The sequence below is a fragment of the Monodon monoceros genome, unplaced genomic scaffold (assembly GCF_005190385.1).
Source record: "Monodon monoceros isolate NGI ecotype Baffin Bay Population unplaced genomic scaffold, NGI_Narwhal_1 Super_Scaffold_18, whole genome shotgun sequence".
Classification (NCBI taxonomy): Eukaryota; Metazoa; Chordata; class Mammalia; order Artiodactyla; family Monodontidae; genus Monodon; species Monodon monoceros.
Window position 1 is genome coordinate 45,665,505 of NW_021703774.1, and position 22,908 is coordinate 45,688,412.

The 22,908-nt window shown below is 44.7% G+C and overlaps 1 protein-coding gene across 1 annotated transcript in view; it reads right to left on the reverse strand.

The window, feature by feature from the left end:
- Positions 1-22,908, reverse strand: part of LAMC2 (laminin subunit gamma 2) — a 62,022-nt gene that overhangs the window by 17,499 nt on the left and 21,615 nt on the right. Inside the window, exons 3-9 of the mRNA XM_029227036.1 lie at positions 15,475-15,610; positions 12,540-12,638; positions 9,391-9,527; positions 8,478-8,600; positions 7,017-7,206; positions 3,624-3,736; positions 579-797 (exon numbers count right to left, since the gene is read on the reverse strand). Of these exons, the coding sequence (XP_029082869.1) occupies positions 579-797; positions 3,624-3,736; positions 7,017-7,206; positions 8,478-8,600; positions 9,391-9,527; positions 12,540-12,638; positions 15,475-15,610 (1,017 nt within the window). The remainder of the gene's footprint in view (positions 1-578; positions 798-3,623; positions 3,737-7,016; positions 7,207-8,477; positions 8,601-9,390; positions 9,528-12,539; positions 12,639-15,474; positions 15,611-22,908) is intronic.

Sequence of the window (22,908 nt, forward strand, 5' to 3'; positions counted from 1 at the left end):
TACACTTGCTTTAATACGCATGACATGTGCAAGTCAGAGCTTAGTAACTCACAGCCTGCCTTTCTGAAGCCTTCCCCAGAGTGCCTGAGCGCCGGTGATCTCGTCTGCCCTAGTACCAACTCTAAACATGGCCACGACCCTGAGTCCCACCCTCACTCTCCCAGGCTAAGCAGACATACACTTCCTTTACCAGCCATGACTTAACAGTGCTCCCCTGTCCCCCAAGGCCTGACACCATTTGTCCGCACATTCATTCCAGTCCTGACATTGCCTTTGATCTCCCCGTACAATGCTTGCAACTCGACACCAATTCCCCCACCCAGCACTGAACCATGACAGCCATTTCCTGTAACCTAGCACCTTTCTCACAACCCTGTGGCATTTCCATAATGAAAAGGATTGAGTGTAATAAAGCGCCATGTCCATCTTCCCTGACTCCAGCCCTGCTTCCCTTAATCCTTTCCCATCTCTGAAATGAGTTCAGGCATGGTCTTTCCTACACAGCTCTCTCTTCCGCGAGAGACCTCAGTCGCCTGGCTGTGCCCCCAACCATCTGGTCCAGGTGTCATTTCACTCACCTGTGTCTGGATCACAAGCCCCTCCTCCTTGGCAGTTACATGGAGTACAGGTGCCAAAAGGTCCCAGTCTGGCTGAATCTCTTTTGTAGCCAGAAGCACATTCCTGGCAGAACTGTCCCTTGTACCCAACAGGACACACACATTGTTCAACCCATGGTGCTGGGGCTCCAGAGATGGGACGAGCTGAGATCAGGGTCACATTGTCAAGGTACCCAGTACCTGCAACAAAGGGAACACGTTAGAAGCAGCAAGTGGTAAGGTCCAAGGATCTAAAGTCAGGCCTCTCATTGGATTGTATTTCTCTTAACTCCCTGATGAAATGAAAATTCACATTTTTAAGGCAAGACAAGAAAAATTTAAACATAAAATTTTTCTCTGGGCTTCCCTGGTGGCGCAGTGGTGAGAGTCCGCCTGCTGATGCAGGGGACACGGGTTCGTGCCCCGGTCCGGGAAGACCCCACATGCCGCGGCGCGGCTGGGCCCGTGAGCCATGGCCGCTGAGCCTGCGCGTCTGGAGCCTGTGCTCCGCAACGGGAGAGGCCACAACAGTGAGAGGCCCGCGTACCGCAAATAAAAAAAAACAAACAACTTTTTCTCTGCCCTTTGGCCTCCTCATTCCCCTCTAGTTGCATTGTACCTCTGCATTGTGTGTTAACCAGACCTCGCCTGTGGCAGAAATACCTGCTCAACCATAAAGATCGATTTTTCTCCTTCTGGCGCCAGCCATGTAACTCCTTAGACGATAACATTCCTTTGTCAGTCCTTTAAGGGGTCATGACGACCCACTGCTCGCCTTGTACGTGCAGACATCTTTGGTGAACTTTATGTACAATGCCAATATATCATTTTCCCTTAAAGATAGCAATTAGCGCAGAACAGACTGGTCAGACGACCTGGGGAGATACTGGGCCGCACCTAATGGAAGTTCTTAGCTTAAATACTTGCTTATGACCTATTAATGTTACTAGCTATATTATATGCTGCCTAATTTTACAAGATTATTGCTTCTTGCATTATCAAATGTGTGATTGATCCTCAGATAAAATTAATGATGACTAGGCAACTTAAAACAATTTGATCAAATATATAGTTCTACAAGATTGTAATCATGCATAATAACTCTAGACATGGGAAGAAGCAACAAGAGGGAACTATTTCCTGGACCATAACAGAGTAGAAAGACAGGAGGTCCAGAGGCTTTTGGCTACTGTTAACTGAACCTAGTCCAGTAGTAGCACGTTCTGTGGCCTGTCAACGAAATCCTCAACTGACCTGGGAATGTGCGTTCCTAGCAATTGCTCACGAAATGCCTCCCAGACCTTGGTTGAACTTAAGACCGAAAGGGAAGGGATTGTAAAATAAAGAATGTTGCCCACTATCCAGATCTACAAGAATGAAGTCTTTAGCCACTGCAGTCGCTGACCTACAGTACATCCTGAAAGGACTTCAGGGTGAAGATCAGGATGTAGCACTTTGTGCTCTAGGAAACCTGACAGAACTGGCCCTCAGAGAGTTAGATACTTTCAGGAGAAAATTTTATGAACCCAGTTTCTTGCATCTTCCCGTACTTAGAAAAGCACTTAAACCATTAACTAAGGTATCTGTTCCTTGCAAATAGCAGTAACCTTCTACCAAGATGTGTGCTTGATTGCACGTACATTCTTCCCAAATCACATATATATTGGCTTCCCCCTTTACCTGTTTGGAACAGTCTTCAGAACTCTCCGAGAGACTGTCTTCTGGGTTATAATTCTCATATTGGCTCAAATAAGATTTTCCATTTCTTTCTTAGATTGACAATTTTTAAAAATTTATTTATTTTATTTTTGGCTGCGTTGGGTCTTCGTTGCTGCACGCGGGCTTTCTCTAGTTGCTGCGAGCGGGGGCTACTCTTCATTGCGGTGCGCGGGTTTCTCATTGTGGTGGCTTCTTTTGTGGAGCACGGGCTCTAGGCGTGGGGGCTTCAGTAGTTGTGGCTCGCAGGCTCTAGAGCGCAGGCTCAGTAGTTGTGGCGCATGGGCTTAGTTGCTCCGCGGCATGTGGGATCTTCCCAGACCAGGGCTCGAACCCGTGTTCCCTGCATTGGCAGGCGGATTCTTAACCACTGTGCCACCAGAGAAGCCCTCTTAGATTGACTATTGATGAATTTTTTTCATTGATAGCCCTATCAAAGACAGTTGGTATTCACTCACTATGCCATGCATAAAGATATAGCAGTTCATCATGACTGACTGCATAGGCTCTGGTGTCAGAAAAATCAGGGTTTAAATTCTGGCTCAATCCTCACTACCTGTGTGAATTGGGCAAGTCACAAAACACCTCGATGACTGTGTTTCCTCAACAGTAGAAGAGAAATGACAGTGGTATCTACCTCCTATGTTTCTTGTGAAATTAAATGAGACAATGCATGTATTGTAGTGTGCTTGGCACATGGTAAAGATTCAATAAATTGTTAGTAAGCACCTTTTCTACTTCCTGCTTTATTCACTATATCAGTGACATGGAAATGGTGCATGCCAGCCATGCTTCCTTTTTACATGTGTGCTAAAAAGCTTAAGGAGGTCTCATTTAAATAAGCTCAGTTGAGCTTAGGAGTACCCAACATAGTACATAGTATACAAAAGTTCAATAATAGGAATTAACAGAATACATGGTGATATCCGAACGTGGTAGCACTGAGCATAATCCCAAAGAAAAGTTACTCAAGAAATAAAGAGAGCAGTGTTGTAGATGCGATTTCCGAGCTAAGGGAACGTGCCTTTTGCTGTAGGTTATCTTCTTCAAATAATCAGCTTTAATCTAAATTCAGAGGCTCTTTAGCAAGGAAGCATCATTCATTCTTCATTGGTGCTGCCCTCTTTTCAAGAAACATTCTTTCTTAACAACTTCTTCTAGAATGTACAAATCTAGACCCAATCAGAGATTCGGCATCAAAACCATTAAGTAGTTTGTTTAATTGTTTGGAGACTGTCACCACCTTAGAGAGTTGAAGCAAATTAAACTAAAACCTAAGAAGAGAGAAATTCATTTCTTTTAGCCACTTACTGTATTCTCCATAGGTAGCTCGGATCCGCAGGGCTGTGAGGTTCCGCAGTAACCTCCGATACTCAAAGTAACTCAGCTGGGGGCTCCAATTACTGCTTGGATTTTCATTTAATCTGCATGATTTGAAAGCAAAAGCTGAAAAATCCAACTCTTATCAAATCTTATAATGCGTATACCCGATACAAATTATGCCTGAGAATGGGGGAATAGCTAAGCCCCTTCACAGTCCTGCTTGTACGGGGATGAAGGACTGGTAGCCACATCCTCATAGGCACAAGCCTGGAACGTTCTCACTCCATGGGGAGTGCAAGCCCCACAGGATTTGCTGGAGGGCATCCCAGTGCAGGAAGCCGAGCTCCTGGGGTCACAGCATCCAGTGCTTGTCCAAGCCCTCAGAGACCACTTTCTGTTCTTGGTCACACAAAACCTAACAGCAGGAACATCTCTAAGTTCCAGAAGCTCTGATCCTCGAGAGCCATCATTCATTTTTGGTTTTGTTGTTTAAACGATTTGTTATCTGAGCACATTTCACCTCCAATTTTCAAAAGTCAGTTTCCACCTTCTACACTGTCCACATCTAATACTTCCTAGTTTGGCATCATGTTGCCTCAGTGCATCACATCACCAGCCCCTGTACTATTCTTCTTTATGTTGTTTTGATTTCTACTGGAATAGCTCTTCCAGGAACCATACTAACCCTTTTGTTTCATCCACTGATTCATGAAATAACTGTTTACTGTGCACCTGGTTTGAACCAGAAGCTGTATCAGGACGGAGGATACAAAGGCAAGTAGAGTGAGGTGATCAGTGTCTCCCAGGGGTGACGGGTAAACAAATAATTATGATACAATGCAGAAAGGGCTATAACAAAGGCATGAACAGGATGCCATAGAAACTCAGGATGGACTGTAACTTTACCTAGGATTCTGAGAAGGCTAATATAAAGGAAAAACCTGCAAGCTGAATCTTGAAGCGTAAGTTCACCAAGCTGAGAAGGTGGGAATGGGTGTTCCAGCGTGGAGAGCTGGGTGTTTGTATCGTTAGAATAAGTGGCACTCAGTTATTTAAGAACACACTGTGTGTGTGCTGTGGGTCTTCTATTCTCTATTACCTTTACCTCTGCCCCGGGGTAGGTCCCCAACAACCCTCACTTGAACCACTGTGAATGTGTCCTGGTGGTTCAGTTAAAGACCCTACCCAAACTGTCCTTCACACAGTATTTGCACCCAGCCTTCACACCTGATCACGCCAATTCTCGACTTCCAATCTCTCAATAGCTTTCCATCATCTTGTAGGCATGGGCAAGATCTCAGCACCTTGACATGACATCCAAGAACCACCATGCTGGGCCTTTTTCCAGCGTTTTCAATCTTATCTGCCTATCTCCCCTGTACACGCTGTGTTCCAGCCATAAATACTGCTTACCAATCCCCTGTATTATGCCTTTCCACATTCCCACATATACTCACATGTACGGGTTGTCCTGATTTTGTCCCTGGGAAAGCCCTGTGCTTCTTCCTGTTCTCAGTCCACACACTGCGTCCTTAGTAATGCTTTTCCTGGCTCCTCCAGGCAGAACTAAGACTCTTTCCTCTCCTCCCAACTCCCCATGAGCATGCACCAGGACAAACACCACGTTTCTTCATCTTGAATTCTCAGTCTCTGACACAGTACTAAGCACTTAATAGGCACGTCCCCCTCCCCTGAACTCTCTGTACCCACCATTCAAAATTCCCATTCTAGAGAGAAAATATTTGCAAATGATATATTTGATAAGGGATTAATATCCAAAATATACAAATAACTTATACAACTCAACATCAAAAAAAACAAACAGCTTAATTAAAAAGTGGACAGAGGACCTCAATGAACAGTTTTCCTAAGAAGGCATACAGATGGCCAGCGGACACATGAAAAGATGCTCAACATCACTAATCATCAAAGAAATGCAAATCAAAACCACAATGAGATACCACCTCACACCTGTCAGAATGGCTATTATCAAAAAGACAACAGATAACAAGTGTTAGCAAGGATGTGGAGAAAGGGGAATGTTTGTGCCCTGTTGATGGGAATGTAAGTTGGTGCAGGCACTATGAAAAACAGTATGGAGGTTTCTCAAAAGAGTAAAAATAGAACTACCATATGATCCAGCAAGTCTACTTCTGGGTATTCTTCTGAAAAAACAAGAATACCAATTCAAAAAGCTATATGCACCCCTATGTTCACTGCAGCATTATTTACAAGAGCCAAGATATGGAAAGTATCCATCAATAGTGGATAAAGAAGATGTGGTATATATGTATGTATGTATGTGTGTGTGTGTGTGTGTGTGTGTGTGTGTATATATATATATATATATATATATATGCAATGGAATATTACTCAACCATAAAAAAAGAATGAAATCTTGCTATTTGCAACAGCATGGATGGACCTAGAGGGTATTATGCTAAGTGAAATAATTCAGACAAAGAAAGACAAATACCATATGACTTCATTTATATGTGAAATCTAAAAAACAAACAAACAGAACAGAACAAAAACAGACTCATAGATACAGAGAACAAACAGGTATTTGCCAAAAGGGAGGGTGTGGGAGGATGAGTGAAATAGGTGAGGGAGATTAAGAGGTACAAACTTCCAGTTATAAAATAAATGAGCCACGGGGATGAAATGTACATCCTGGGGAATATAGTCAATAATGTAATAACACTGTATGGTGACAGGTGGTAACTAGAATTATCAGGGTGATCGTTTTGTAATGTATAGAAATATCAAATCACTATGTTTTAGACCTGGAACTAGCACAGTGTTGTAGGTCAATTATACTTCAAAAAATATCCCATTCCACAGGATAACATGTAACCTCCTTAGACACACATGGGGCCATCCATGACCTTACCTCAGCCTCTTTCTCTGACCTCACTTCTCACGGTATTCCTCTCCCTGACCCCATGCTCCACTCATGCTTAACCACTTAGAATTTCCTAAAAGTACGAAACATCCTCAAACATACTTCTTCTGCCATGTTAACCTTCCCCCCTTTTCTTTCCTTAAAGAGCGGCTCTTCACTTGTCACATCTTCTTGGGAAGCTTTCCTGGATCACTCCAGTGTGAGTTACTGATATCTCCTGTTTGTGTTCAAAGCACCTGTGTCCACCTTGTCCCTTACAAGCTGCAGTATAATCATGTTTATTTTTCTCCCCCATTAGCCTGTCCGGGGCTTGTGGGCAGCAGTCATGGCCTGTCTCAGCACATAACACCATGTTTGGTACATAAAAGGTGCTCAGAAAAGCTTGTTGAACCAATGAATGATGACTGGATGAACAAAGGAATCAGACTTCAGTCACAGTTTGCTCTCTTTGACCCACTTGTAGTCTCTCTCTTTACCTGAAAGTGTAAGTCTTGGTGACCCCACAAGGCAGTGTCTTGCCAGGTGGAATCAAGGGAGCTGTGATCCATAGACCAGCACCTTCCAGGATCACATCATGGGCGGATGGGTGTCTGCCTCCCCTGTCCACACGGTAGTCAAAAGACAGGTTTTGCCCATAGCTCACCTGTTGATTCCCAAGAAATTTGGCTGTGAAATAGAATTCGAAAAGATTGAGGTCAGTTCTGAGACTGGAGAAACAAAGGAGTGAGTAAGTTTTCATCGATGTTGGCAATTTCTCTTGGGGTCCTACATTACCCACCCATCACCCCTCCCCAGCCACCCTGCCAGAAGAGCCAGTTCATGGCAGTGGACATGGCCTTGCAACTCTTGGCCACAAAGAAGGGTTAGTTACTGAAATGCTAAAAGGGCCTCATTATAAGGCAATTCCATCCATTACATGATTCATAGCCTGGCCCCTATGACAGACCAATATGTAAAGATCCCAGGTCTATCAGCAATAATACCATTTGTTACATAATGCTTTCTAGTTTACAGAATACTTTCACCAACATCATCACATTTGATGGCAATAATTCGTGGAGGTTGTCATTATTCAACAGCTGAGGGAACTGAAGTTTGGAAAGGTTAAGAGGCCACCTTGCCCAGGAATCACATATTAGCTAAGGATATGAACTAGGATTAAAATTCTAGCCAGAGGGGCTTCACTGGTGGCTCAGTGGTTGAGAATCCGCCTGCCAATGTAGGGGACATGGGTTCGAGCCCTGGTCTGGGAAGATTCCACATGCCACAGATCAACTAAGCCCGTGCACCACAACTACCGAGCCTGCACTCTAGATCCCACGAGCCACAACTACTGAAGCCTGTTAGCCACGACTACTGAAGCCCGCACGCCTAGAGCCCGTGCCCCGCAACAAGAGAAGCCACTGCGATGAGAAGCCCGTGCACCTCAACGAAGAGTAGGCCCCACTCACCGCAACTAGAGAAAGCCTGCACGCAGCAACGAAGACCCAACGCAGCCAAAAATAAATAAGTAAATAAATTAATTTTAAAAAAATTTTAGCCAGAGCTTTTCCATCCAGCTTCTCTGACTAATGTATATTTTTAAAATTTACAAGCGGTTTAAAGCTTTGAGAAATGGTTTCTTTTCACTTTTCCATCTGTTTCTCAGTAGACCCACAGATTTGACCACCGTCCTTATTTCTTGTCTTGATGGGAAACCTAGAAACTTCCCATTTGACTGAAGTAGGGACCTGAACCAGGGTCTGACCACCTGGACACCCAGTTCTGCTGTCCTGTGCCATGACTTTGTCAAGAAGGGCTGAAGCCCCACTTGTCTCCTGGAGATACTACTGCCCAGAACACTAAGTGATAAGATGTCCACATTTTCTAACCCCATTTTTCTATCTTGACTTCTTAGTGTTCTAAGTTGGCTTCTACAGGAAAAATACCATACATACCAGGAGCTATAAAATAGACAGGGTCTGACTGTCGTGCTGAGCTAAACACATCTCGATGGCGCTGTGACCATTGGAGTTTTGCAGGAGACCCATTTCTTTGGACAGCCTTCCAGCCATCAACATCTGAAACACAAATAAAACCACTCTGCATTTGGACAACATTTACCGAGTTAAACAAGGCAAGACTTGATTGCTGCTCACTAGCAGTGAGTAACAAGTGGGGATTTCTTAATGTTTCCACATTCGTGTACCATCCTCAAAATCCCCTGTGCACCCCTCTACTTTGTATTCACCTTCACTCACTCCTGCCCTACAGCTGCTGTGACTTCTTGTCTCCGAGTCTGACTCTTGGAATAAGAGAGCATGTTTTCATCTGCCTATAATTTGTATTTTTATTTTATTTACATAAACAGGGTCTGGCCTTAGTGAGGTAAGAGGGTCTAGTATGTTCAAAGAGAAACTCAGAGTTGAAATCATATTAATCTCCCATATTTTTAGAGTGCTTTGTAGCTTGGTAACTAATTCCACATAAGTCAACTCGTTTGGCGTATGTGAAAGCGGTATTATTAGTGAATGTGAATTCCAGGAAGACTCATGTTAAGCCCTTCAATCCAAAAGAATGATTCTTTTGTGGTTTTAAAATAGATGAGATGGGAAATGCAGGGAGATGAAAATCTGGTCTCTTTTTAGTTATTTTTTTAAGTTATTCATAAGCTGGTCTGAGTAAACTATTCAGCTATAACTTTTACAAGACATTAGGCTCTTCCTTATTGCCTCAAAAATAATATACATTTAAAGCGAGAAGAGAGTTGCTAAAGATGACTCAAGGACCCCATGCTGTGGACGGAAGTCTATAAGCACAAAACCCTATACAACATTAAAAGCAAAAAACCTAGAAAACAGATCGCTTTACCTTGATGGAAGGTAGAGGTGATTTTATGGACACTGTAGTCTCCAGAGCTTCGGCAGCTGGCTGAATGGCCGTAGCAAAAACACTGGGTACAGCCCTCAGGGTTTCCCCCATCCAGGTGATAGTAACCTGGTCGGCACCTGCAGTGATGTTTTAGAAATCAGGACAATATTATAGGTTATTTCTTGTCCCTATAGAGAATATGATCATTTCTACTTTCTCTTCCACCCGGCCCCTTAATTCCCAAAGGTGAGGAATACTAAGTTGCACATACCACCCCCCACTCCCAGACCCCCCAATGGACAAATCACAGCTCCCCATTAAGAAAGCACAAAAGGGCTTCCCTGGTGGCGCAGTGCTTAAGAATCCACCTGCCAATGCAGGGGACATGGGTTCAATCCCTGGTCCAGGAAGATCCCACATACCGTGGAGCAACTAAGCCCGTGCGCCACAGCTACTGAGCCTGCACGCCTAGAGCCTGTGCTCCGCAACAAGAGAAGCCAACACAACGAGAAGCCCGTGCGCCGCAACAAAGAGTAGCCCCGCTCGCCGCAACTAGAGAAAGCCCGCGCGCAGCAACGAAGACCCAACACAGTCAATTAATTAATTAATTGATTGATTGATTAATTTAAAAAGAAAGCATGAAGAATATTCACTTTCTCTTGCTCTGGTAAAGCAGTATCATGTTTGATGTGATGGTCTGGAAACAGTGATTTTCCCCATCCTTGGTGAGGAATTGAGTGGGCAAGATGGGGAGGGGTCAGGTAGGGATATGCAGAGCTGGCCCTGTCCTGGAGTAAGTATTTAACTGGGGCAAAAGGGTGGGAAGTGGGGGCCAGCAAAAGAAAGGCAAATGCTCCCGCCCCAGCACCCACTCAGCTGTACTGACCCCTCCCAGACCACCCTCCCTGGCATTGTCCACCATCCCTGCCCCTTGTACCTAGGCTTTGACCCCCAGGGGAGGGGGCAGGTGAGGTTATGCCAAAAAAGGATGGCTAGAGGCTCCTACAAAAGCAAAATGTAGGCTGGCCTCCCCTCTGCTCCTAGCTCAAGCCCTCCGGTGACTTCTCTGGGGACCGCAGCTGGCAGACAAGTCCCGGAGGCTGGGGTCATAGAGAAGAGGGCAGGGGAAGCCGGGAAGGATTTGTTTTCTTCTCTGTTCAAGTTAACGACATCCTTCTACATGAAATAATGGTAGTTTCAATTATCATTTATTTAGCACTTGTGATATGCCAGGCACCTTACTTATGCTCCCTCATTTAATCCTCACTACAACCTTATGAGATAGGAATTGTTATTTCCAATTTTCTTAGATGATAAGACCAAGACCAGAGAGGTTAAGAAACTTGTTCAAGGTCATACAACTGGTAAGTGGCTGAGACAAAATTCAAACTCAGGTATATCTGCTGATAAATTACGTGGTCTAATCCATTGGACTGTATGTCAAGAATATGTTCATTGTGCAAAATCACGGAAAAGCAGTTTAGCCGTGAACAACAGATGCTTCAGAGACCAGCTGTAAATAAATAAGTTGGGGGTTTTTTTCCTATAGAGGAAGGGTTTAAAAAACCATTATAGTTTCTGTGGAGGAAACCTTCAGATTAAAAGAGATTAAAAACCAAGGAAGGGGGCTTCCCTGGTGGCGCAGTGGTTGAGAGTCCGCCTGCCGATGCAGGGGACACGGGTTCGTGCCCCGGTCCGGGAAGATCCCACATGCCGTGGAGCGGCTGGGCCCGTGAGCCATGGCTGCTGATCCTGCGCGTCCGGAGCCTGTGCTCCGCAGCGGGAGAGGCCACAGCAGTGAGAGGCCCGTGTACCGCAAAAAAAAACACAAAAACCAAGGAATGAAGGAAAGAAGGAGGGAGGAGGGGAGGAAAGAAGTGGGGAGGCACAGAAAGGGTGGAGAGGGAATGATAAAGGAAGGGAGGTGGGGGGAGGGAAGTGAAGGGAATCAGGCAAAACTAAACCACAGTGTTTAAGGATGTGCTTGGGTAATTAATTATGAAGAAAAGTAAGTCAGTCAGAATAGTGGTGACCTCTAGGAAGGAGAGAGGGTGTTACGAGGCCGGCATAGTTTTAGCAAAGGTCTATTTCATATAATCGGTGCTGCTGGCAACATTTATGTGACTTTCTATTTGTATGTTCTATTTTGAAACTTAAAATGCTTTCAAAAAGTGACTCCTTTTTTAACACTTAAAGCTATGTTTCCTCACCCCCCCCATCTCAGCAGCAAAGAACCCCCTGAAAACAAAAGCCAGGAATGTACCTGGCATTTCCTCTGCCCAGGTATACGAGACTGGCAGGATGCCAAAGAACTGCTTTCTTTCCTTTAAGGAAATAAGAGGGAAGCCTTTACCTCTGGGACCTACCTCGCAGCCCTCTGCTCACAACAGTATCAGGAGAGGGAAGAGTTTTAAGTCTGGGCACAGTTTGTACTTAAGGAATTTCCTGCAGCAGCAACTGAAGGTGGATAGACCTGGTTGCACCACCTGTCCCAACGTGGTTTGGGACCCAAAGGGCTCTTACATCTCCCCCCCTGGTTCATGTGTGTGCATATAACCACCATCCCATCCCCGGTCCTTCTCAGCACGGGACGGTTATCTGTGGCCATACACTGCGATATTCCCACTTACTAAGATTTTCCCAACATGTTTAATTAGACCAGGCCTTTCCTGGGACCAGGTTGAGTCATGTGACCTCATCGCAGCGTACCACCTTGCATAGAGCACCTGGGATTCAGAGCCAGCTGGCCAGGGACTCACTGGGGCCCCGTGCCTCTGTCACAGCATAAACAGAGAAGGGACCCAGAGCAAAAGCTTGGAGTCCAGTGAGATTTGGGGCCTTGGTTGCACTTTTTTTAAGGTCTAGTTTTTGAGGGAAGTCCCAGTGGTTAAGGCTCTGCGCTTCCAATGCAGGGGGCATGGGTTTGATCCCTGATCCGGGAACTAAGATCCTCCACGCCATGCAGCGCGGCCAAAAAGTAAAATTAAACATAAATAAATAAAGCCTAGTTTTTGAGGACAGGGGGCAAGAAGAAGGTCATCTACATTTGTTAAGTGTCCGTTTTCCGTAATTGCACTCAGAGGATGAATTCTCATGCTAGTTGCCGAGGGACACCCTGCTGTGCCCGTAGGGTCACAGTTCACACAGACCTATCACAGCGCCCTCCGGTGACAGCTGACTTGCAGACACAGCGGCCTGTGTCACAGGGCCCCGAGATGCCAGCCGGATCACAGTCACACTTGGAGTCCCTGAGAAAGAAGAAAAAGAAAATTAGGGATGTGTTTCCAAATACTTTGCAACTATACACGTGAAGATCAAGCACTCATAAGCAAATGTCACCAACTTGAGTCAATCTTTCATCTTCAGTGAGGCCTCTCTTAGCTATTCTTGTCCATGCTAATCTCCCTCAGACCCTTTAAGAATTCGTTTGTCCATGCTCGTGCTACTCAAAGTGTGGTCTGTGGCCGGCAGCCAGTCCAGGAACTGTTTGCTACCCAATCCTATAAAGAGGAGGGGGGCTTCCCTGGCGGCGCAGTGGTTGAGAGTCCGCTTGCCGATGCAGGGGACGCGGGTTCGTGCCCCGGTCCGGGAAGATCCCACGTGGCGCGGAGCGGCTGGGCCCATGAGCCATGGCCGCTGAGCCTGCGCGTCCGGAGCTTGTGCTCCGCAACGGGACGGGCGGCAGCAGTGAGAGGCCCGCGTACCGCAAAAAAAAAAAAAAAAAAAAAGAGGAGGGGTTTGCCGCAGAATGTAAACCACATTCATCACAAAACTGTTTAGTTTAGTTTGGTTGACCGTTTGGGTCAGTTGACATTAAGAAAAAAAAAAGTTATCATTTGTTTACCTATTGTTTAATTCAATGGTGTCTGCTTTCATCGTGATTGATTCCATCTACTTGCTTTTGGTTCATTTAGTTCTTTCTTCTGGTGACACTTCTATTGACATATAATTCATACCATGTAATTCACCCATTTAAAGTATACAGTTCAATGGGTTTTAGTTGACCCTCAGAGTTGTGCAACCAGCACCACAACCAAGTGTAGAACACTTTTATTACTCCAGAAAGATACCCTGTGTCCTTTAGGAATCACCCCCATTCCCTTCCTCCAGCCCTAAACAACCACTGACCAACTTTTGTCTCTGTAGATTTGCCTATTCTGAACATTTCCTATCAATGGAATGGTACAACATGTGGCCTTTTGTGTTTGGCTTCTTTCACTTAATATGTTTTCAAGATTCATCCACGTTGTACCATGTATCAGTAGTTCCTTCTTTTTATGGCTGAATAAAATCCTGTCTCGTGAACATACTACAGTTTGTCCATCCATTCATTGGAATGGACATTTGGGTTGTTTCCACTTTTTAGCTATTATGAATAATGCTAATGTGAACATCTGTGTACAAGTTTCTGTGCAGATACGTATGTTTTCATATCTCTTGAATGTATACCTAGGAGTTAAATTGCTACTAGTTTCGCTGACTTTTTTTTTTTTTGGTCGCAAGACTTTCTTGATGAAAAAAAATCAGTATTTTCCTCATTTAATTTTAGCACAATCTCCTTGACTTGTGCAGACTAGAGCTTTGACTAATGACTGACTCATCAAAGCACCGGTCTCTGTCACTGCGTTCGGCACATAAGCACATGTGTTTATCTCATGCGTCTAAAACCAAGTCTGTTGTCTTTTCCCTACTGACCTGCTCCCCCTCTGACTGCCGCGTGACCCCAGCAAATCCTGCCAAGCCTGCATCTGACTCCTCGTCCTTCACATTCCTCATCCAGTCAGATGCCAAGTCCCAACCAGCTTCCTGAAGATCTCTTTCCCAATCTTCATCTTCCCACAGTCTCCTCCCCATCTTGGTCCCTCTATACCATTATCAGGATCCTCTGAGAAACATGTGTTTAGCATCTGCTGGTTGCTAAGCACCAGGGAGAGTAAGAAACAGGAAATAGCCCTGTCCTCTGGGAGTAAAACAACAGAGTCAGAACACGGAGGGGTGGAGACTGGTCTGGAAGGTCTCTGTGAGGAGATAGACAAGGTGGGGATGGAGCCAGTGAAGCTCTGCATGGCTCTGAGGGAGGGAAGAGTGCTCTAGGCCAAGGCTGATGTCACATAGCTTGGCTCCTTTGAAGAAGCAAAGGAAGGCTGGGAGGGGGTGAGAAATGGAGCAGTAGCCTAAGGCTGAGGGTGGAGGGGGCAGGAGGGTCTTGCAGGGCCCTACCTGCCTAGATAAGAAGTTTGGATCTCATTCTAGGTGGGAAAGGAGCTAATGGAAATTTGGAGCAGAGCCGTGATATAACACACTTCATATTTTACAAAAAGGGTTTACAAAAGAGAGACAGGGCCCAGGGAGGGGTCAGGGAAGTCTGGAAGAGAACAATCTACATAAAGGCCCAGATGGTAAGAGAACTTGGGCCAGTGGTAATGGGGATGGTGCAGGCATGCCTGGTGGGTGGGTCTCATATGGGCAAAGGGTTGGAAACATGGGCGATGGGGAGGTGATGCCTCTGTGGGTGGCCTTCTAGCCAATGGCTTCCCTGCCAAGCTCCCCCTCCTCTAAGCCAGCCCAACACCCTGCCAGGCTCTGCATCTCTGTGGGTTGGTCATGTGATTTCTAATGTATGCTCCACCTTCTTCCAAAAAGGAAGTTGAGGAGGGATAGAGAATGCTTCAAGCTAAAGGGGATTAAAATGATGCAGAAAGTTCTTCTACTCTGAGTCTATTTATTTGAAACGAGTTCCAGGTTAAAATTTGAAGGACTCTTTACTTCCATCCTACTTCATCTAAAGGAGGGGCAGTTGTCAGGGTGAAGACCCTAGGTTCCAGAGACAAAATTCTGAGCCTGAATTTTAAGTCCACCCTCACCAGTAACACAGGGCATCTTATTTATCCTCTCACGATTTCAGTTTCTTATCTTTAACACAAGCATAAGGCTAATCCCAATTTTTTAGGATTATTGTGAGAAGTCAATGAGATGGCCCACGTGAGGCCACGGTGTTTCAGTAACTCAGTTATTCAGTAAATGTTAAGCAGTCCCTAATGTTGATACAATTGCGGAAGCCACAGTGATGGGACAGGCACTTACAGGAGCCTCTGGTCTTGGGTGCACCCAGCCTCAGTGAGGGTGTGGAAGCCTGGCAGACAGCGGTCACACCTGTCTCCTGTCACACCTGGCTTACAGCTGCATCGTCCAGCATTGTCACATCGAGCGCTAAGAGAACCTGTGACCACAAGGTAGGGAAAAGGAAAGAAGAAAAGGAAATATTTAATTTATGCAACATTAGGAAGAAAACGTCACCCTATGGGAGCTCAATAAATACTAAGTAATAACCACCACCTGCTGCTTCTAGTAATTCTTTCACATTATCTGGGTATGCATCCACCCACTAGGGAATGTCCTGACAGCCAAGGATAGCTTCTTCAGGGAAAGGAACAGAGATGACTCCTGAAAGCATTATTATTTATATATCTACTCTGGTTTCAACATGAAGTAGTTTGTCAAATCCTTGAGATCTCAAGAAGGAACAGTGGTGAATGAGCACTTCGGCCTCCACAAAGACAGGATAAGAAAGTGAGCCACGTTCTCCCTTAACTCTGGCAGGCAAACGCCATCTTTTAAGGGGCAGTGCTTCTATGGTATGATTTTAAGAGTACAAAAAAGCCTCTTAACCAAAAACATCTCTACCTACCTGGGGTGGCAGAAATTCTCACCCTTGGAGCATCACCCCTTATAAGGAGTGAAGACCCTGTGCATTTTACCTGGTTTGGGGCACTAGAGTACTTGTCCTATGATTCATTTTTTATAGACATGCTCTGTAAAATGGGACCTCGCAGACTGCGTATTGATGAAAGGCAAGAGGTGCTCAGGATAACAAAATGTGCCACTCTGGAATCCAGCCACCCCTCACCGCACCCCCTTCCACACCCCAATTCCAGCCTCCATCTTCTCTCACCTGAACCCTGCCTCACACTCTTCTTCCCGCCCCCATCCTTGCCTCCCTATGCTCCATTCTCTCTACAGAAGCCAGAGTGTTCCTTTTCAAATGGAATTCAGATCATATGACTCATCTGTTTAATAAGTCTTCCAGTGGGTCCCCACTCTGAGCCGAATAAAGTGCAAACTCTGTACCACGGCCTACAAACTCGACCTCTCTTGCTTCATCTCCCGCTCTCCTTCACTGAGGTCCAGCTCCCCAGCTCCCCTCCCTGTTCCTGGAATGTGCCAACTGCTTCTCTCCTCTGGGCGTTTGCACCTGCTTCTCCCTCAGCCTGGAATGCTCCTTCCCCAGAACCTCCCCTCCTTGGCCCATTCTCAGCACTTACATCTTGATTAAATATTACTTCCCTAGAGAAACCTTCTCTGACTCTCATATCTAAAATATCCATCCCACTGCTCCCCCAGTCCTTAGCCCTGCTTACCGATGACTACCTCAGCTTACGTTCTCTGCTGTATCCCCAGCACCCGAAACAAAGAAGAGGCTCAGAAATCTGTTGGATTAATTAACCCTTAAGAAAGAGGATGTGGCTATTGTGAAATGAGTTAGGAAAAAGCCAAAAGATGAGGTGGAAGGTGGCTCACCTACTTGATAACTTCCCAGCAGTTGGCAAAATTATAAAGTAATCCCTATATTCCAACTAACTGTGATAATTAGGCCATTCATAATCTATAAAGTCAACAGAACTCTAACCATTAGCTCCTTTTTTTTCTAATTTCTTACCAGTCTGTGAACTTTTAATTCACTTGTGGATACAATTCAAATCAATAAAAGTATTGGCTCTGTATCTATAGCCGCAGGTGAAACATGAAATAAATTAGTCACATTCACAGTTAGAGTCTGTGAAAGTCTCCATGTCAACTTTGCAACACTTGAAAGGGCCCTCAGTGATAGTAACATAAACTACATTTTTTGAGCACCTGCTACGTGTGAGACACTGAATTGGCCACTTTATATTAGCTCACCGTGTCTACTGGTGAATTAAGAACTGATGGAAGGATAACAAATCCATTTGTGGATAATAGGGCGCTCTCAGAGGATCAGGCAGGTGGCAACAAGATCAGATGTGCAGTTTAGAAGGTCAACTCTAGAGCAACTGCAGGATGGCTTGGCGACAGGAGAGCAGCAGGCTCTCAGGGCAGAAATCCTCCCCTGACATGATGGCCCAGATTACAGGAGTCTGGATGAAAAGTGGATCAACATAGACGACAGCAGGTCCCCAGAGGGCACTGCTAGATATGAGGCTCCTGACAAACCAGAGAAGGCCAGAGGAGGAACAGAGCCTCACACTGAATCATCAAGAGAAGATAACCAGTTTAGTTTGGGACACAATGAACTCTGGTGAAACTGTTCATCTGGAGCTCAAGAAAGAGGCTGCAGATGAAGACTTAGGAGCCTTCAGCCCACAGGCAGAACAGGAAGCCATAGCAAGTGTAAGGTCACTCTGGGAGCAGATAGACAGAGGAGGGGAAGGTGCCTTGGACAGAAATGGAACCTCGCTGATTAAGGAAAAAGTGATGGGAGCAGGGAGAAGTCTCACGGAGGAGAATTCTGGGAAGAGTTAAGGGAGAAGGAAGAGGGGATGGTTTTCAGGATCTAAGGCAAGAGAGCATTTAACAAGATGAGAGTGAGGAAAGACCACTGGGGTTGGCACTTAGAGACAAACAGCAGACAGGTCTAAGAAGGTAAATTCTTTTCGTGTGTGTGTGTTATGCGGGCCTCCCACTGTCATGGCCTCTCCCGTTGCGGAGCACAGGCTCCGGACGCGCAGGCTCAGCGGCCATGGCTCACGGGCCCAGCCGCTCCAAGGCACATGGGATCTTCCCGGACCCGGGCACGAACCCGTGTCCCCTGAATCGGCAGGCGGACTCTCAACCACTGCGCCACCAGGGAAGCCCCAGAAGGTAAATTCTTGTTTGAATTTATGCTCTGATGAGTAACATTAAATGTTCCTTCTTTAATACCATTTAATTATTTTTAACATAAATGGGTGTTAATCTGGGACCCAGAAACACATTGTTTTTCTCCATTCAAATTAATGGAAACTATGCTTTCAATTTAAGAAAACTCTCCCTACAGTAGTTTTTCAGAAACAAATTTTTTTTTTTTTTTAATTTTATTTATTTTTGGCTGCGTTGGGTCTTCGTTGCTGAGCTCAGGCTTTCTCTAGTTGTGGCGAGAAGGGGCTACGCTTCGTTGCAGCATGAGGGCTTCTCATTGCGGTGGCTTCTCTTGTTGCGGAGCACAGGCTAGATCTAGGTGCGGGGGCTTCAGAAGTCGCAGCACATGGGCTCAGTAGTTGTGGCGCACGGGCTTAGTTGCTCCACGGTGTGTGGGATCTTCCTGGACCAGGGATCGAACCTGTGTACCCTGCATTGGCAGGCGGATTCTTAACCACTGTGCTGCCAGGGAAGTCCCAACAAATTATTCTTATAAAGTGGAGAAGACTGTACTTTATTTTGGGGTTTTTCCCAAATAGCCCTAAACAGTACTGTACAAAACAGTCTTCTGTTGGGTATTAACAGTCATCTCATGGAAATAGGCATTCTGTGCTCAAAAGAGTTTGGGAAATGGTATGTCCTAAATCTTTCAGAGATTTACAACATAACAGCACATTCAGTAGGCATGAATCTTGCTTAACTTTCTAATGCCAGTGTTTCCAAACATTATTTGACATTCTTACAGGCAATGCCTATTATTATCTTGGGAAACACAATATTCCATAGGACATTATGTAGAGAATACAGTTCTAGAAGCTGGGGGACATGAAAAGAGCCCAGGCTTTGGGGTCCAACAATTCTCACCTCAAATACCATCTCTGCCACTGATTAGCTGTGTGTCCTTGGGCAAAGGGACACACATCCCTTCTTTAAGTGGGGACAATCATACCTTGTAGAGCTGCTGTAAAACTTTGAACTAAAATATATGAAGGGCCTTGGACCTAGAGACTGTCATACAGAGTGAAGTAAGTCAGAAAGACAAAAACAAATACTGTATGCTAACACATATATATGGAATCTAAAAAAAAAAAAAGAAAAAGAAAAGAAAAGAAAACAGTCAGAAGAACCTAGGGGCAAGACGGGAATAAAGATGCAGACCTACTAGAGAATGGACTTGAGGATACGGGGAGGGGGAAGGGTAAGCTGGGACGAAGTGAGACAGTGGCATGGACATATATTCACTACCAAACATAAAATAGATAGCTAATGGGAAGCAGCCGCATAGCACAGGGAGATCAGCTCGGTGCTTTGTGACCACCTAGAGGGGTGGGATAGGGAGGGTGAGAGGGAGGGAGACGCAAGAGGGAAGAGATATGGGGATATATGTATATGTATAACTGATTCATTTTGTTATAAAACAGAAACTGACACACCATTGTAAAGCAATTATACTCTAATAAAGATGTTAAAATAAATAAATAAAACATATGAAGGGCCTAATTCAACATCTCACACATAGCAGGTGCTCAAAAAAGTAGTTTATACTCGTATCTTCTAGGCCTCCTTCAAGCCTTGCAAAGTTGACATGGAAACGTACACAGGCCCTTACTGTGAATAGGATTGATTTATTTCATGTTCCCAAACTTCCAAAATAATAGCATTGGGTTTTCAGAGTATCTCATTAAAATAAAAATACCTGTCCCAATTCCTACATCATGAGCTACTCTTAGGGACTGTGAACAATTGGGTTTAAAGGACAGATGAAGAACAGCTTACTGTTTCAATAAGCACTTTCAGGACTTACGTAATACAGTCTACATGCATCTGAGGACTCACGAAGGTATTCTAAAATGACTAATATTTAAAATTTAAACCAAGAGAGCTTGCTTCCTTTTGAGAACCCTTTAAAAATATATACACTTGCATTTTAAAATAACACTATTATTATTATTATTTAATCATTATATTTAATAATAATTAAATTATTATCTAAGACATGTCTTAAATAATAACTCAAATGTTTTAGTCTTGAGTAATCCACTGCCTGGGTCATATATATGTAAAAAAAATAAAATTAAGAGAACAAGCCCAATATCATTGATGTCTACATAGATCTCAAGAATTTAGGTATCGGGGAGGAAAGCACACACACACACACACACACACACACACAGTGAATTTCAAAGTATCCACAAAACGTTATCAGGGTTATAAGAATTGAGGATAATTCAGCCCTGTTGCTGAGCCCACAAAATCATCACTTAAAAATAAGCCTAGGGCTTCCCTGGTGGCGCAGTGGTTGAGAGTCCACCTGCCGATGCAGGGGACATGGGTTCGTGCCCCGGTCCGGGAAGATCCCACATGCCGTGGAGCAGCTGGGCCCGTGAGCCATGGCCGCTGAGCCTGCGCGTCCGGAGCCTGGGCGCCGCAACGGGAGAGTCCACAACAGTGAGAGGCCCGTGTACAGCAAAACACAAAAAATAAATTAAATAAATAAATAAAATAAGCCTAGTTGCTATATTTAGGAGAAATTGATGTGATGTCCAAAATCTGTGACCACTTTCGGGATTATGAATGCTGTTGGCTTCATTTGCCATGCATGGAATGGTAGCTTTTGGTAAGATGAATTCTGCATTTGAAATTGAATATACAACAAATTCCCTTGGGAAGTTATTATTTGAAAGTGAAAAATACCTCCTGGCTGGTTGGGCAACTGAGAAATCACATAAGAAATTAAATTTGTGCCACTGATTTAGTGACCTGTGCAGCTAACATGTAGCCAGAGATGGCACATGGTGGGTACAGTCCCTGCCACCAACATGCCACTCAGCCCTCAAGTTTCATAACTTCCCTCTCTAAGCCTCTGATACTTCATTTGTAAAATGAAAATCATAATAGCACCCTCTTCATAGGGTTATTTGTGAAGATTAAATTAATTACTGGATGAAAGCATTTAGAAAAGTGCCTGGTATAGAGTAAGTGTGTAATGCATGGCAGCTATCATACAAGATATAAATCATCGCTGGGCTCCACTGCTTCCTACTAGGCTGTTCACCCTGAGTCTGAGATATCTATTCCCCCAAAGAAAAGAAAGAGCCAGGCTCACTGTTGCTGGTTGGGCAATGGACTACACAGTGTAAAAGAAACGATGGCGTGGTGAAGCTTCATTACCATCTCTCTTTGCTAGGCTTCACGCTCCTTGTCTATTCTAAGACTAATAACCTTGTCTTCAGGCCAGGCTTTCCAGCTGAGCCAATTATACTTCTCATCACATTCTCGCTGATTATTTTGCTGGGATGACCCAACTCCAGTGACTCACAACAAAGCTGCATAACCTAAGGGGATACAGGGTCTTCAGAGAGGTTAAATGCCCATTAAAGTAGAATCATTTTTCTTTACGACGTTCTTTGATTCAGAGGGAGAACTGCTAAACCCAAAGGATGCTGGATGCTGAGTCAAAGCCACAAAGCTGAGCAAAGCTGACTTAAACCACATAATAGCAGCAAGTCTGAAGAATCTGGGAATGATTGCTGGCATATGGGTCTGTATCAACACAGGGTCACCCCAGTTTTCTATAAGGCTCCCTGACACACTCTACCAGCAAGTCATGGCTAGGCCAAAATCTGCCCATTTTTAGACTCTTTCAGCTGCTGCTAAGAAACGGCTCCACAGAACTACCCTAAATCATAGCCATGCACTAAGGCTATACCTTTTTGGTAGACTAATATTGATCATATTATGCTATTAAACACTTTCTGGCAAAGAGGAGAAACAGATACTACCAAGGGAGATAAAAGACAAATAAGGTAGCTTTAAAAAGTCCCAACTTATTTACCTCTCTTTCCCTGTTTACATTTACTAACTTGTCTTTACTGTCTGCCCACGATGAATATAGCGGGATGTGTGCGTCTGCGTACACAAAAACTATAGTTCTGAGAATACAGCAGTGGGTGATACATTTTAAAAAAACAAACAACAAAAACAGGCTCTCCTATGAACCAGCCACCCTGTTAGGTGCTTCCTATTTGTTGTTCTGTTTTCTCTTGTTCACAGCCCTGTGAACGACTCTAGTCTGCCTATTTATTTGTCTGTCTCTTCTATTAGTATCACTTCATATTGCTAGCACCCAGCACACCACCAGAAACAGATCTTTCTAATCTCTTATTTTTTGAGAGGTCGGTCAAAGGGACAGTTATGGATATGAAGAACTATCACTGGAAGAGTGCAAGCTTCTTTGTTCCCAGGTCACAGACTGTTATCTGCCAGGAAAGTAATCGCGTGTCTCTCTTGGGACTAGAATTTAAACTAATGTACCCTAAAGACCACAGCTGGTTCCTATAACCCAGACTTAAGAAAAACATATTTCCTTTCAGATTGAAATTGCTAAAAAGAACAGTATCTTCCCAATTGTTCTAGAAATTGAACATCTCCCTCTTGGCCTGCTCTGTCTCTCTCCCCTCCCCCTCCCTCCTTCCCATTCTCTCCCCTCCCCCTCCCTCCTTCCCATTCTCTCCCCTCCCCCTCCCTCCCTCCCCACTCTCTCCCCTCCCCCTCCCTCCCTCCCCATTCTCTCCCCTCCCCCTC